At 45.6% G+C, this 15,402-nt stretch overlaps 1 protein-coding gene across 1 annotated transcript in view; it reads right to left on the bottom strand.

Annotated features, from left to right (window-relative positions):
• LOC126516750 (uncharacterized) overlaps window positions 1-15,402 on the bottom strand; it is a 105,796-nt gene that overhangs the window by 52,521 nt on the left and 37,873 nt on the right. The window contains exons 4-5 of the mRNA XM_050166849.3: window positions 15,130-15,308; window positions 9,841-10,030 (exon numbers count right to left, since the gene is read on the bottom strand). Of these exons, the coding sequence (XP_050022806.3) occupies window positions 9,841-10,030; window positions 15,130-15,308 (369 nt within the window). The remainder of the gene's footprint in view (window positions 1-9,840; window positions 10,031-15,129; window positions 15,309-15,402) is intronic.

Here is a 15,402-nt window from a genome sequence, read left to right as displayed (position 1 = left end):
AAACGATGACAACAGCTGCCATTTTGTGTTACTCCCGTATTCAGAAATGCATCTTAACTTGAAATGCATGCTTGACTCGATTTAAATGACACCCGTCGCGAATGCACCAAAGAAAACACAATGACCGTCTTGGGCACGTTCACATGAGGCGTCATATATCAAGTCAAGCATGGGCTTCAAATTAAGATGCATTTCTGAATACAGGGGTTAGTCTGGCGAGTGTGACACTAGATACGCAGGAGGTCCGACAAAGTTTCAGTGCGTGAATCGTTACGGGCGGAAACGTGCAAAATCAAGAAACTTCCGAAAGCGATTTTGTCATCACAATCGGCACAGGATACCCGGCAGCTCACCGCTGATGTACCGCTGTCGAACGTCAACCCCTATCACGCATTTTCACACGCCTGGGGTGCGATCAGAGATGGTTGTTCGGCGCGTTCGTTCGGTTACCGGCGCGCACGATTGGCCTACTCCGCGCCGTCGTCGCCAGCTGCGGGGCGCGGCCACGTTTTTGGCGACGCCAAAATGACGACACACTCCTGTCAATCATCCTCCCACCGAGCATTTTGTCTGCTAGGCGCCGAACCCAACGGGAGCTGGTAAGTTTGGAGCGATCATACGGCTTCACATGGCACGTCTGGTGGATTGGATTGGATCCAACAGGCGGCTGCGGCATGGCACGTTTGAATCCAAGCCATAGTTTAATTCGAGAAAATGGCACTTCCATTGGGAACTTAGGTTGCTGCACTGGCGTTTCTAGAGGAAGGAGGAGAGCGGGTGGCGGTGCAAAATGCATTTAAAGAAATGGCAGAAAGTGAATTCCGGCGTCGTTTTCGTTTCTCAAAATAAACAATTCGTTGGTTCTACAGAGAAATCGACCCCATCATCAGTGCCAGCGAGCCACTGGAATGTTGTCGCTGCCTCTTGAAAAGTGCGCCACTCTTCCCGTCGTTTTTTTTTTCTTTTTTCTTCTCGCAGTGCGCGACACCACCTAGGGACGACGCAAAGAAACTACTGTAAAAACCGGAATATAAGTTGAACTTTTTTTCAAAAAACCACTGCGAAAAGTCGACCCTCATCTTACATACCGGACATAGATGGAAAAACTTCAGAACTCTTGCAACAATGGGCGGATGAAGTAAAGAGCCGCCTTCGCTATCGCCATCAGCAGCAGCGCGGCGTGGTGACATTGTGGCATCGCTTATTTGCGTTTACACTGTCACAAAGTTACATTGGTTAAAGGCTGCTTTTTCACATTTTGTTTCAAAATGAGCGGAAGTCGACGGCAATTCACCGTCACCTTCAAGAAAAAGGCGACTAAGTGCGCGGAATCCCACGGCAACCTCGCGGCACAGCGCGAATTAGGAGTATCCGAAAAGAGCATTCGATACTGGCGGAGGCAGAAGCAGCAAACCAACAGAAAACGTCATATCGTGGGCGGACCGCAGAACTGGAAGACAAGGTTGCGGAGTTCGTCCGGGAGTTGCACTGCCTGTGACATCCGAATGCATCCGTTTGAAAGCGGTAGAGATCGTGTGCGCCTCTGGACTGGGCAGCGAGAAGCACTGGTCATCCGACTCTAGTTTGGACGACTCTGATCAAAGGCGTTGCTCTGATTCGGAGTAGCGCTTGCCCACTTCGTGCCCTTCTGTGTACCGTACACCTGGCCAATTTTTAACAGTATCGTGCGACCACTGACCCGCGTGTTTGTCAGCACCTTATCATCACGGCACAGAGCGGCGAAATAGCGAAAGTAAGTGCATGTGTACACATGCGCGTATCTCGTTTGTTTCGCCACTCAGCGCCGTTAATAAGGTGCTGACAAACACGCGGGTCGATGGCCGCGTGATACTGTTAAAAATTGGCCGGGTGCACGGGCAAGCAGCATTTAAATAAATACTGTCACTATTGTGCATGAGTCGCATTTGTTTCAAGGTAAGGGTGTCTCTCCATTGAAAAAGATTTTTTTCATTTTTAGAATTCGTTAGTTGGGGGATCGACCTATATTCCGGTCCGACCTATAGTCCGGTTTTTACGGTAACACAGTACACCCCGCTGTTACGTTCCTCACTGCTGCGTTTTCCCGGCTGCTACGTCGTTTTCATCCGGTCCCGGCATAGCTTCCATAGGATCCAATGTATAAGGAACCCCGCTGTTACGTAGTAGCTGTGAAAACGTTCCCGTATGATGCGTTGCGCTCCAACCGCTATTTTGGCTTTTGACTAGTTTTGGCTGGGCTTGGCTATGGAACTGGCTGCAAAAAGCCGCACGCCAGTTCGAGAGGTTGCCACTAAGTGGCCATTCGTGAAAAATGCTCTTACTATCATCACTGTGATTACGGTCACCGCATGGTTGTTAGACGGGTCGACTCACGGAGGAAGGAAACTCGGGAGAGGCCCTGACGTCACTCTTTGTGAAGCTAAAGTGAAACCGGAAGTTCACTTTGCTCGTGGCGTTGCTCCGCCTATCGGGCCTGCTCTCCTCTCTTGTTTACGTTTCTCCCACGCCGCGCTGCGCGCAACCGGGCTCGCACGCGCGCGCTCAGCAGCAATACTAAACAATCGTTAGCACGTTAGCATGATTACGCCAAAGAGGGCAAAATTTCCCGCGGATATTCATTCGTCCATTGCCATTGGCGTGGCGCGGTGACGACGAGGAGCACGAGCCGCATGATGCCGGGGAGTTGCCAAATCCTAGCTTTGGAGAAGCCGTCGCGGCTCTGGACCTCCTCCGCAGGTACGTCGCACCTCACAGCGACGCTGATAGCAATGCGGCCTTCCAGGCTATTGAGAAACGTGTGGCGATTTCTAGCGAGCGAAAGAAACGGCAAGCCACCATTCTAGACTTTTTTAAGTCCTAAGCGCACTCTGTGGAAATAAATTGTCTATAGTTGAAGCTGCACTTTTTTCATTCATTTTCGGAGCTTTCCTCACTGTTGTGTTTTCCCGGCTGTTACGTTTTTTTTTTCCCCGGTCCGGTGAAAAACGTATGAACGGGGTTCCACTGTAGTTATAAATTGCAGTAGTCACACGTACTACTATTTGAAAACATGTTTAGGCTTGAGAAGAAAAAATACATTTTTTTAGATAAAGATTTCATTAATTTGGAAGACGAGAAACATTTCATTTTGTAGTATACTGTCTGCAAGCAGACGACAAACGACGGAAGTAAACTTCCAGGGAGGTCACCGCTTCCTGATTGGCTGCTCTCTCCGCCCCGCTGTCACAAATTTTGCATATTGCAACTTTGTGACGTTGCAGCAAGTGAACAGAACGCGTATCGAACAAAATATCTCCGATCGCGCCCCTGTTCCACTCGCGTAAGAATTGACATGGCTGTCGTAACTGAAGAGGAAGTAGATCAGACTAGAGCACATGAGCAAGCTGCATTCGACAAGATAGCATCTACGCTGATGACGGAGTGAAAGATTCAGCGTTTTGTTAAAGATCCGACCGTCAATAGTGCAACAGCATCGGTCACGAAGCCTGCTGTTTCGTACATTGTTGTCGAACTTGCAGCAGTGAACAATCTTCTCGGCGTTCTTGTGCAATACTTGCAGTGGTTCTGCAAAACTAGTACGGAGCAATCAGGATTGCGGTCTCGTACAAAACTGCGGTTTGCAAGATCTGCGGTGAAGTTGCGTTGGGATGGAGCTCGCCGCGAGAATTTAGGGCCCGGAAATGTGTAATCCTTTTGAAGTGAATGTACTCACAGTGCATGCAATGTTGTCGACCGGCAATGGCCAAACGGCCATGAATGATACCTGGTGCCTACTGACGGCTTTTAGTGCAGTTTTTTCAAACTCTTTCAATATACAGTGCAGTCCACTTCATCATCATCATCAGCCTGGTTACGCCCACTGCAGGGCAAACGCCTCTCCCATGCTTCTCCAACTACCCCGGTCATGTGCTAATTGTGGCCATGTCCCTGCAAACTTCTTAATCTCATCCGCCCACCTAACTTTCTGCCGCCCCCTGCTACGCTTCCCTTTCCTTGGAATCCAGTCCGTAACCCTTAATGACCATCGGTTATCTTCTCTCCTCATTACATGTCCTGCCCATGCCCATTTCTTTTTCTTGATTTCAACTAAGATGTCATTAACCCTTTGAGGGTCAATGACATAAATGTACGGCGCCGCGAACAAGTCCAAAAATGGTCGATGCCGGATATTTACGGCGCTGTCTGTACGTTTAAAAAGCACGCCAATTTTTTAACTTTTTCTTTTCTGTAATGTGCTGCCACTATGTGGGAATACAGGGAATTTTTTTCGTGCGCCTCCCTCTCTCGGTTTTCGTTGCATGGTTTGTTTTAGCGCTAGTTCGCTCCCGCGCGTCTACTATATAGTACTGCTCGCACATTGGCGCGCGGGCGGGCGGGTGGCGGTTCGGGTTTCGTTTTCGCGGGCAGTTTCGGCGTCTTGCGCTTGCAAAACTGATGGCCATCTCGTAACTAATCGCTCAAAGGGCAACCGTCTATTTGTCGCTCGTTTAGTGCTCACAGGGGTGCGCATAGGAAGGATGCCGTCGTGCATGCATTTCCGTTGCTTTTTTTTTTATTTTTTTGACACTTGCGAAAACTAATTGCCTCTGGTTGGCGATAAGATGAAGATTAGCGGAAGTTTGTCACATGTGCTTTTTTTGATGGGCACACAACCACACAGGTTTCTTGAGTGCGCGCACCTATGCAGTTCGATTACGCTATGGATGTACATGTTAGATATTATTGTAAGAGCAGGAACATTTGAGTCTTGCGAAATATTCTCGTGTGTGCATTTTCAAGGCCTTGAACTATGTGTATAAAAATGCATCAAATTTTTAATTCTTATAAGTTTATTTCCTTTTTCATTGTTGTTATTCGTGAATGAAGAGCACATATATACCAACAGAAAATATTTTTTTCTCACTTTACGGTCACCCTAGAAAAATTGCAGTAAATTTTTTTCGAAGTAAGTCCGTAAGAAGAATTGAAATGTGCAATAAAAAAAAATCGACCCTGGGAAGTCGCATATGGTGAAAAAATCGACCCTCAAAGGGTTAACTCGCGTTTGTTCCCTCACCCAATCTGCTCTTTCCTTATCTCTTAACGTTACACCCATCATTCTTCTTTCCATAGCTCGTTGCGTCGTCCTCAATTTGAGTAGAACCCTTTTCGTAAGCCTCCAGGTTTCTGCCCCGTACGTGAGTACTGGTAAGACACAGCTGTTATACAGTAAAACCTCGTTAAACCGTACCCGCTTAAACAGTAGTTTCGTTTTAAAAGTCGTAAAGTCAAATCCCCGACTCAACGGCCATTGAACATAATGTGTTTTGTATCTGCATAAATTTTCCCAGCTTATTGCGTACGCATTGGATAAAACGTAGCGTTTCAACGTTTCGTCGCGCAAACACGGCGGTGCGCCATCTCCGTCGGGCGGCCCGGCAGAACAACAAGCCTCAGAGATCGGAACAACGGCCTCCAAGCGCCCTGTGCGCTTGTGCGTGAAGCCACATCAACATCAACTTCATTTCGACGCCGTGCCAGAGAGCGTTATGACGTCGTGCAAGCAAGGACTCTCGTCGTTCCGAAGTGCGGGTAAAAAAGACGGCGGGTGCTCAGCATAGAAGAAAAATTAGACATTGTCCGTGCTATCGAACGTGACACGAAGAAGTCGGCGCTGGCACGCAACAGGGATCTGCTGTTGACTACAATGTGTGGCATTTGGAATGCAAAGAAGTTGCTCGACAGCACTGCTGTGACCGCGAAGGCATGTCGGCTACGAGGTTCGACTTTTCGCAATCGTTGCCAGTGTTGTTGCCGAAGTGTTGACTAGCAACAGTGATGAGGTTGACACGGAAAGCAACAGCATGGGCGATTCAGGCCCGACAGTGGCATAAGCTGCGCGTTACGTCAGCCTCATGAATGCAATCGTCGCGACGAGAACAGGGGCGCGATAACGTAACTCTATTCCAAATGAAAAGTATTCCAAACTGCGGCACCCGGCAGTGAAAAAGGCGCTCCCGGGACTTCTGCAGCCCTACTGCGCACGTGCACGAAGAATACGTAACGCCAACGAGGAATCTGCCATGCGAGTGTTTGCCAAGAAACGGGAGCTGGCTGAAAAGCTGGCACGCAGCTTCAGCAAGTTTGAGGCAGGTCGCTGTCGTCGCCATGCTAGGCCGCCGCGACATCAAACGAAAATAACATTTTTGTCGCGCGAAGTGAATAAATACTGCATGTTTTTTTCCCCTTTCATCGCACTCTCTCCGTGTTCCGTTTTCGACAGGTAAGTGGGCAATCGCATGCTATTTCGGTTAAACAGTACTACCGTTTAGTACGTACTTTTTCCAAGCTCCGGCCAACTACGGTTTAACGAGGTTTCACTGTACTTTTCTCTTGAGGGATAATGGCAACCTGCTTTTCAAGATCAGAGAATGCCTGCCAAACACACCCCAGCCCATTCTTATTCTTCTGATTACTTCAGTCTCATGATCCGGATCCGCAGTCACTACCTGCCCTAAGTAGATGTATTGCCTTACCACTTCCAGTGCCTCGCTACCTATCGTAAACTGCTGTTCTCTCCCCAGACTGTTATACATTACTTTAGTTTTCTGCAGATAAATTTTTAGACCCACCCTTCTGTTTTGGCTCTCCAGGTCAGTGAGCATGCATTGCAGTTGGTCCCCTGAGTTACTAAGCAAGGCAATACCATCAGCGAATCGCAAGTTACTAAGTTACTAATCGCAGTCCACTTATAAGATACCAAATAAAACGATATATCAGTTATAACGATGAGTCTACTTCAGAGTATGAACTTATGCATAGGGCTGAGAAAACAACCCATATATAACGATACGTTATGCACTGCATAATGGCTATAATGATCAAAATTCTGCCTATTGGGCAGCATTTTCCATGCAGAATAATCATGAAATTCGCGTTGCTAAGTTCCTCTAACTGAGATGGGGCAAAACGTTTGCCTATGCGAGTTCGTATCTGCTGCCGTTACCACGCAGCGCATCTCACCAGTGCGCCGATTGCGAAAGCCACGGAGAGCATTGGAAGTTGGCGCAGCGTACCATGAGATGGTGTCAGCTGCTTCACATCCGTGTCACCAGCGAGCATCCAGAGAAAAAAAAAAAGAACAGCGCAAAGCAAACTGCACCTACGCTCCCTTTCTACAATCTCCCTCAGCGAGCGCGGAAATGCACCACGGATGCTGCGGTCGGTGCTCCAGAAAAGCGCAAAGCTGTGTCGCTTGGGGCGAAGCTGCGAATTTCGCAAGACTCAAAGTACGAGCTTGCACAGTTGATATCAACGATTCTGAAAACCACGAGCGCCACCACCATCATGAAAGCTAGAAGCAGTTATCATGCCGATCAAAGGAAACGGCAGACTTTGTGCGCCAGGGCGAAACCCCCCATGTGTGAAACCAACACGGTAGCAGCCACTGGCATTGGCGAACTCTGGGAGCACATCGCTACTGGCGATAATATAAGTGGTGCTTCAATGGAGGAGTTTCTGAGTGCAGATAGTGCTGCCTTGTTCTGCAAAGAATCTCTGACGGAGCGACCATTGTCGCGAGACAGGCGGCGGCGTGCTGCAACGGAGGTGACGAGAGCAGCAGCAGTGACGACGATACGTATTGACAGTGGCCCACCTTTGACACCGACCCCTACGTTCAAGCAAAGTGCACTGTCATCGATAGAGTCGCCCACCGATATCATGCACCCTAAATTATAGCCGCCACTGTTCGTGCAGCCGCTGGACGCGATGCACACCGCAGTTGTGAACCTGAAACTCCCGCGAAAGCAAGTGCAGATTTCTATTTCAGAGCGCCTAAAGCTTGACACGCTGCTTAGAGGTATAAATTAACGTTTCATTTTTCACAGCCTACTTTCTGCAATGGCAATTTTTTATCCTAAGTGGCAAATTTGGTGTCGGAGCTATGAAGGTACATTCAGCAGCTTCTTTTTTTTCTTTTTCGGCAGTCCAGATATAGCGATGATCGGTTATAATGATCAGATTTTTCATTCTTCTTGATATCATTATGAGTGGACTGCGTTGTATCAGCTGTAAAATGTGTTTTGTTGTTTTCTAAAAACCACAATTTTGATTAGGATGCCGTACTGGAGGTGCATTATCTCTGCTGCTACTTGTGCTGTCACTGCAATTTTCATGTTTTTTTCCAGAAAGGCAAAGCTGTGTGGAGTGCAAATTTATGAAATAACATTGTTGCATTTATAAGAAAATTTTAAAAAGGTGTTTCTGTTTTTAGCAGTTAGATGGATTTCTCTCACTAAAGTTTGCAACATCCTAATTTGATATAAAATTGGGTTAGAACACCATTCTTGCTAATGTGCACTCTTTGTTAGTTCCATATTATTTTCGCATGTCAATTTTTATTATGCCAAATATTGTTTGGTAAATAGCTGACTTGCAAGCAAATTATGCAATAAAGCTGAATTTCTTCAATTTCTGGAAATTAATTTATTCAACAAGAAAACTGGATGCATATTTAAAACTAGCACATTGAAATACCTAAACTCAGCAACATGAGAAGCCAACAAACAAAGATACCAAAGACAACATAGGGGAACTTACTTGTACTTACTAATTGAATTAAAGAAATTATAAATTAATGGCAATCAAAGTGGACAAAAAAAACAACTCGCGGCAGGTGAGGAACGATCCCACGTGTTCGCGTGCGATGCTCTAACCAATTGAGCTATCGCAGCGCCGTTTCCCCATCCACTTCCTTGGGTATTTATGTATTACTACTAGAACTAACCTTGGGAGTGTTAGCCAGCGTCACCACTCACCAACCTTTGCGATGGCGGATGTGGAACACCCTTTCTGCCACAGGCGTCACAAGTACGTGATCTTTATGGGTGAAGGCAACTGGTCAATAAAACTGCACATGCTACCTGAAGGCATAAATGTTGCCAGATTCGAGACCCTCGTTATGTAAGAATGAGAAGAAAGGGGGCTAACCGAGGGGACCGATATTTATTAGTTGTATAATGAGAAGCCAACAAACAAAGACACCAAGGACAACTCAGCAAGTTTCATCAAAATCGATCAAGAATTTAAAAAAAAGTTTTCAAGCGCAGGGTCCACCCTTAAGTCTGTGCTCTGAAAAGTAAGGGAGTGCGAACATTCGCAAATTGTGAATATTATGCAGAATTATATTTTTAATATTCATATTCAATTTGAAAACTAGGTGTTCAAAAATTTTTGAGTATTTGGCAGGGTACGAATATTGAAAACAAATTGAATATATTGCTGGCTGTGCGGCAACAAACAGGGTTCTTCGCGTTTGCTTCGATCTAATCTAACAATATGTGTTTGATATTGTTCTGAATGTTGTGATAATTTTGTACTGCTGGCAAAATTTCACTTGCATAGCATGCTTAGCAGCAGTACGGCTCAGCTGTGTGGCAAAGCCAGCCTTGCAAGGGGCTCGGGTTTGGGGACAACAGCGAGGGTGCACTCTTGTGCAGCCCCAATCTTGAGTTTCACAACAGATGCGCCGAGTGACGGCTGGCATAGGGTCACATGTCTCTTAGTTTACGAGCATATAATAAGGTATAGGTTGGCGAGAACAGACAGCTAGTGAGAATTGCTGAATTTTCCAAGTTAACATGAGCCAAATACACAATCTTTTAGTATGAAAGCTTATTAGTTTAATTTTTTACCATTTACAAAGTATACTTGGGATATTCCAACATGCTAAAATAACCAAACTTGTTTATAAATGCATGCACATATCCTTATTCGATATTTGAAGCATTGGTATTTGAAAATGTTGCACACCTCTATTGATTCCCACTGAGGGTATCATGAAACGAAAGCACCACTCACGGGGCATGCATAGGGCCGCTCGCCAGTGTGCTGTCGCAGATGCAGCCGCAACTTGCAGGCACGCCCAAACGCACGCCCGCACTCGGGGAACGGGCAACACAGCTCCTCGGGTCGGTGCTGGTGAACACGCAGGTGCGAAGCCAGCGTATTGGACGAGTAGTACGCCTTGCCACAGCCGGCTTCCGGACATCTGTATGCATGAATCATGGCCACAACCCAACACGTCACAACACACTTCCCACTGATTAATATCAAAAACGTGCCACCAATTGAATCGACTGCCTGTCAAATAAGTAAACATTATTAACGTAGACCACACCCACAAAGCACTAGTTCGCATTACATGATGCGCCTTGTTTCTCAACCAAGTTAATTTGTACTTACCTTGATGCGTTACATGCTTCACTGCTCGATTCCATAACAATGTTTGCTGTGCATTTGCTCTCATTGTTCATTTCTGCACTATCGCCTTATTTCATATTTGCTTTTCTTAATATTGTAGCTGCCTATTTTCCGATTTTTTCGCTAGAGATGTTCTTCTATGTTCTATTGCTGCATTTTGTGACTTCATTATTCTAGCCCCTTCCCTCTAAAATGGTTCATTAAGAAGACCTGAGGGTATCACAAATACACTCACCAAGCACTCATTCAAACTTTATGCATAAAGGTCAAAAAAATGGGGAACCTGACATATCGGATTCCCCAGAAACTAACTGCCTTAATTCCACAAGTGGCCAAAAAAAGGTGTGCCATGCTTTCAAACAATCGGTTTCAACATTACAGTTAAAACTCAGTATAACAAGGTCGGTAAAATCAACACTTCATTAAATATTGACATTTGGTTATATTCAGAAATTCAACCTTCATGCAAATAAGTACAGTCACCGACTGATTTGTCTGACACAGAAGGGGCCCTAAATATTTCAAAATTATTGGAAGAAACGTATATAGCAAGAACCAAATTCAATGACAAAAAAAAAATTATTTTGTTGAATTTGAGACTCGGCGACCAAAGATGCGGTTTCACGCCCTGTTGACGATACAGATGAATCCACTGACAAAAATATTCAAGTGCAAAGAAAATCCCGCTGTTACAACTGGGTTGCAGGCAAAAAGCAGTGTGAACAAACATTCAGACATTTTTGTTAGAGAGAAATAAGTGCAGTCCAGCCTCGCTTTAACAATACTCGGATGTAACAATGAGCAGCTGCTGCACAGTGAACTTTGGTGTGTGTCTTGTTGGAGAGTAAACCACTCACTACAATGTTCCCATGCCGCATTATTGGCTATAACAATTAGATCTGGCTACTGGGTGTCTTCGAACGAAAATAAAAAAAAAAAAAATGCAAAATCTAGGGGGGGGGGGGAGGGGGGGGCAATTGTGAGATGCTTTGATCCACCCGTTCCTTTGTGCCACGCACTGTACACCTTCATTGCCAGTCCCCCTCTCCAGCGAGAGGGTGGACAAGGGAGAGAGCAAAGGCAGCTGGCGTATTTTTCTTTTCATCTCAAGGATTTTGCCGTCACTTTCCTTTTGGCCAACACAACCAACTGCCATATTTAATTGCTATAGCCAATAATGGAGCACGGGAGCGTTGTAGTAAGCAGTTTACTTTACCATAGAACACATGAAGAAGTTGAAGGTGCATCGGCTGCTTATTGCTATATACAATATATTGTTAAAACAGGCATAAGTCTCAATCTTCACATCAGCAGTACGAAGCAAAGCCTGTGAAGCACTTACTTCCAGTGCGCCACCACAGCTGATAGTTGGATAACACTATCAGCAGACTCTTTGAGTTGAGCAAAATTTGCAGCTCCGTCTTAAAGAGTTGTAAGGCAAATATTAAGTCAAGGTAACGTGGTAGCTTCGTGCTGGAGAATCGCTAAGGCGTCAATATTGTTACGTGAACGAAGGAATAAGAATTGGAGACTATTTACAAAGTGTATTTACAAAGGATAATGCAGCGTTAGCCAGGTCAGCCGACAGCTCGAGAGCCAGAGAGCGTTCGTCATCTTTGTCGGGGCACCCGCATGCATCGGCCACAAGAAACACGCAACATGCATGTATCATTATCCCTGGCGACGGAAGCACCATCCCATTGTGTCTAAATATCGGTGATAACAGGAGAGCAACATGGTTTGAGGCATGCGACATGCACAACGTCAGTGGAATTCAGGGCAGATGCAGCACTCGATATGGGCCTGTGTACCGACTTTAGGCGGCAGGTGGATGAAGGTGGTCGTACTAAAGTTGTTTGCACGAATATGCGTGAGTAGAGGAAGTTCGAGGCAAAGGGTACCAGCAGAACAGTCGATCAAAGCTGAATGTGCCATAAGAAAGTCAAGTCCAAGGATTAGGTCATGGGGACAATTGGTCAGCACTGTAAAAAGAACAGGAACGTGGCGGTCGAGGATACTGATACAATAAGTACACATTCCAGTGATGTCAACAGTGCTACCATTGGCCACGCGTACGGCTCGAGTAGTAGGAGGCGTGAGAACCTTCTTCAGTCGATGACACAGGTTACAACTCATTATGGACACCTGGGCTCCAGTATCTATAAACACCGTCAAAGGGACACCCTTTGACATGAACATCAAGTAAGTTCTGGTTCATTGGGATCGTCAATGGAGGATTTCTACACGACGAAGATAATACAGCACTAGCCAGTTCAGCAGACAGCTTGAGAGCGTTCGTCATCTTCATCGGGGCACCTGCGTGCATCGGCCACAAGAAACACGCAATATGCATGTATCAATATTATCGCGAACAGAGCCTTAATAATTGAGAAATTGAGATAAATGCAGGACATGATTAGGGACTCCCCCAAGACATTCAAGTACTTGCCCGAAGACGAAAGCACTCCTCAGTTAATTAAGTTCTGTCACTGGTACTCAACCACTCTTTGCAAAAAACATGCTTGTATTGTATTATCAGACGAAATAAAATGCTACTTGTCCACTTCCATTTCATTTTTAGAAAAAAGAACTTATTGAAATTACCGTTGACAACGACACGGGCACTCTAAGGTTCCATTTTTGCTCGACTCTGTGCTACCCACGCTTTCGCGCTTCAGTACTTTCCTGATCAAGTAGTGCTGCGCTGCTTTTGCTCGCTCACGAAACTCGCACAAACTGCAAGTAGCAGAGAAGTAAACTTCCATCTGATGTCGCGGGATGCCCGAATAGTCTATGCCACTTGACCAAAAAGCAGCTGCAACGGCGAATCCACCACTCTGTCTTGGCTCAGTACCGCCATCTGTTGGCCGCCGTTTTACTCACCGACAGCAGCAAAGGGTGGTGATGGCGTATGCAATGTCACCACTCCCCCGGTTGGGTGGTGGGAGATTTGAATTACGAAAAAGGTATTTGGACCCTTCAGATGCAATTTTCTCGTAAACTAAGTCTTTTCTTCGCTTAAAACAAGCGTAGCGAGGTTTATGGAATGGTATTTAAACAGTCCACATCAACTTAGTATTTGCCTTTAGTGTCCCTTTAAGCAACACAGCTTTCCACTTTGTCGGTGCCACCTTCTAGTTACTGGGCTGTCCACTGGTGCATTTCTACTCTCGCTGCCTGAAAGGGTGGGCCACCGTTTTGCTTTCCGTATTTTTTTCTCTCTCTCTTTTCTCCAAATGCATGGAGCACAATCGTGGGTGACTGAACTGATCTGAACTTGTGGCCTTAGTAATGGGTGAGTAGTATTCTAACATACTCAGGCTGAAGAATAAAAAATAAATAATAAAAAAAGATAAAATGAAAAAGTACTATGGCGATGGAAAGAAACACGACCAGTTAAGTGCGTGGCCGAAGCAGTGCGTGGCCAAAGGTGCCAGAGTAGCGCACATCGTCTGAAAGGTCTGGCAGCAGCAGCTGCTGTAAACAGCACCCTGCATGGCAGTGGAATCTATGGAAAATGGCAACAACAATGGGCTGTGAGTCAACACCGACGTTTGGCCCATAAAATGACAACTAATCCACTGACAGTTTGACGGGAAGAATGGTTAATTTTGGGACACTCACTATTATGACCTTTCAAAATAATGAACAATTTGCCACTGTCCCTTGAAGTTCTTTATATTGAGATTTCACTGTATAGAGGACCACTGCGGCGCAATGCACAGGCTGCTGCAGCCAGGCATGGCCTCCAAGATTGCGCCGGCACCATTGGAGGCTACACCAAGCTGCGCCAGCCTATGCGACGAGCCACAGTGAGAAAGAGGGCGATGGAGAATTGCTGCTTGCATGTGGCCACAGTGGAAGTGCAGCTATGCACGGCAGTGAGAAAGACACGTTGCTCAACAGTGTATTCAACATGGGAGTTTTCAACTGCCCTGCCAAAGGAGTGCAGAACCCCACAGAAAGCAATATACTCGGTGAACAGAGTTCAGGTATTTTTTGGTTTTGGTAACTAATGTAGTTCATCAAATCTATTCACAGAGCAATTTTACTGGGTTAAAATCAAGTATTATATACATAATTTCTATGGAGATATAAAAAAAAATTGCACTTACTTTGTTATATCCATTATTTCGTTACATCTAATTTCATTAATACAACGTTTGAGTGTATAGTGCTCGTTGACTATGCATTGTTTTTAAGGAATCCAAACAATGGAAGTCTGGCCAAAAAATAAATTGCTTTGGGTATATTGAGACAACAAATTCATAGGCTGCCTAAAGCAAAGGTGGCTGGAATGGGCAAGTTGGTAATATTGAATCTTTGGTTAGTAATACAACTATCTACATGGGAAGTAGTAACTTCCCATGTAGGTGACTCCCAAAGAGGCTTCTCTTACTTCTCATGCAGACTGTCGCGCTGTTAACCAAAGCTGCCTAGAGCAATGCATGTTCATTTAAAAACTATTCTGTAGGAGGGATTTGCTGAACACATTCGCCTAGAAACTGATTTGTATGGGCCCTCCTCGGGCAGCAGTATTATTGGGAAGTCTCCACTTGCATCAACCTTCCTCCCTGTAGGCTGCTGTTGTTCCTCACAGTATTTAAATGGGAATACTTAAAAACTTTGATTAATGAATTCTCTACTCATATATGAATCATATAGCAGAAACTATTAAATACATATTTGGAATTTCAAATATTCATGCACCCCTAATCATAATAGTAACAATCAGAAAAATAAAGAATGCAGTAACATCTGAAAATTTTTTGTATTGTTATTCTTTGCCTCTTGTAAAAAGACGTGCTTAACGCTGACTACCAGTAGTTTTGCTTTACATAATTTTGTTGTGCATCCCAAGTAGACTAGGGATCCAAATGCACCCACCTATAGGGTGCATCCAGCTCCTGGTGCTCTCGTAGGTGCAGCTCCATTTTGCGCCGGGTGCCAAACACCTGTGAGCAGCCGGGTGACAGGCACCCAAACGTGGGCCGGCCATGCAGCTTCATGTGCGCCCGCAGGTTGTACACCGTCGTGAAGTGTTGCCCGCAGCCTACCACATCACACTGCGCACACATAGATGCCAGCTTGTGGTCTTTTCATGGATGCACAAATGATGGATGATTACAGTCAAACCCACTAAGAAAATTACCGGTTTTA

Source organism: Dermacentor andersoni, chromosome 1 (genome assembly GCF_023375885.2).
Source record: "Dermacentor andersoni chromosome 1, qqDerAnde1_hic_scaffold, whole genome shotgun sequence".
NCBI lineage: Eukaryota > Metazoa > Arthropoda > Arachnida > Ixodida > Ixodidae > Dermacentor > Dermacentor andersoni.
Note: the sequence above shows the minus strand (reverse complement) of the source record. Positions and strands in the feature narration are given on the sequence as shown.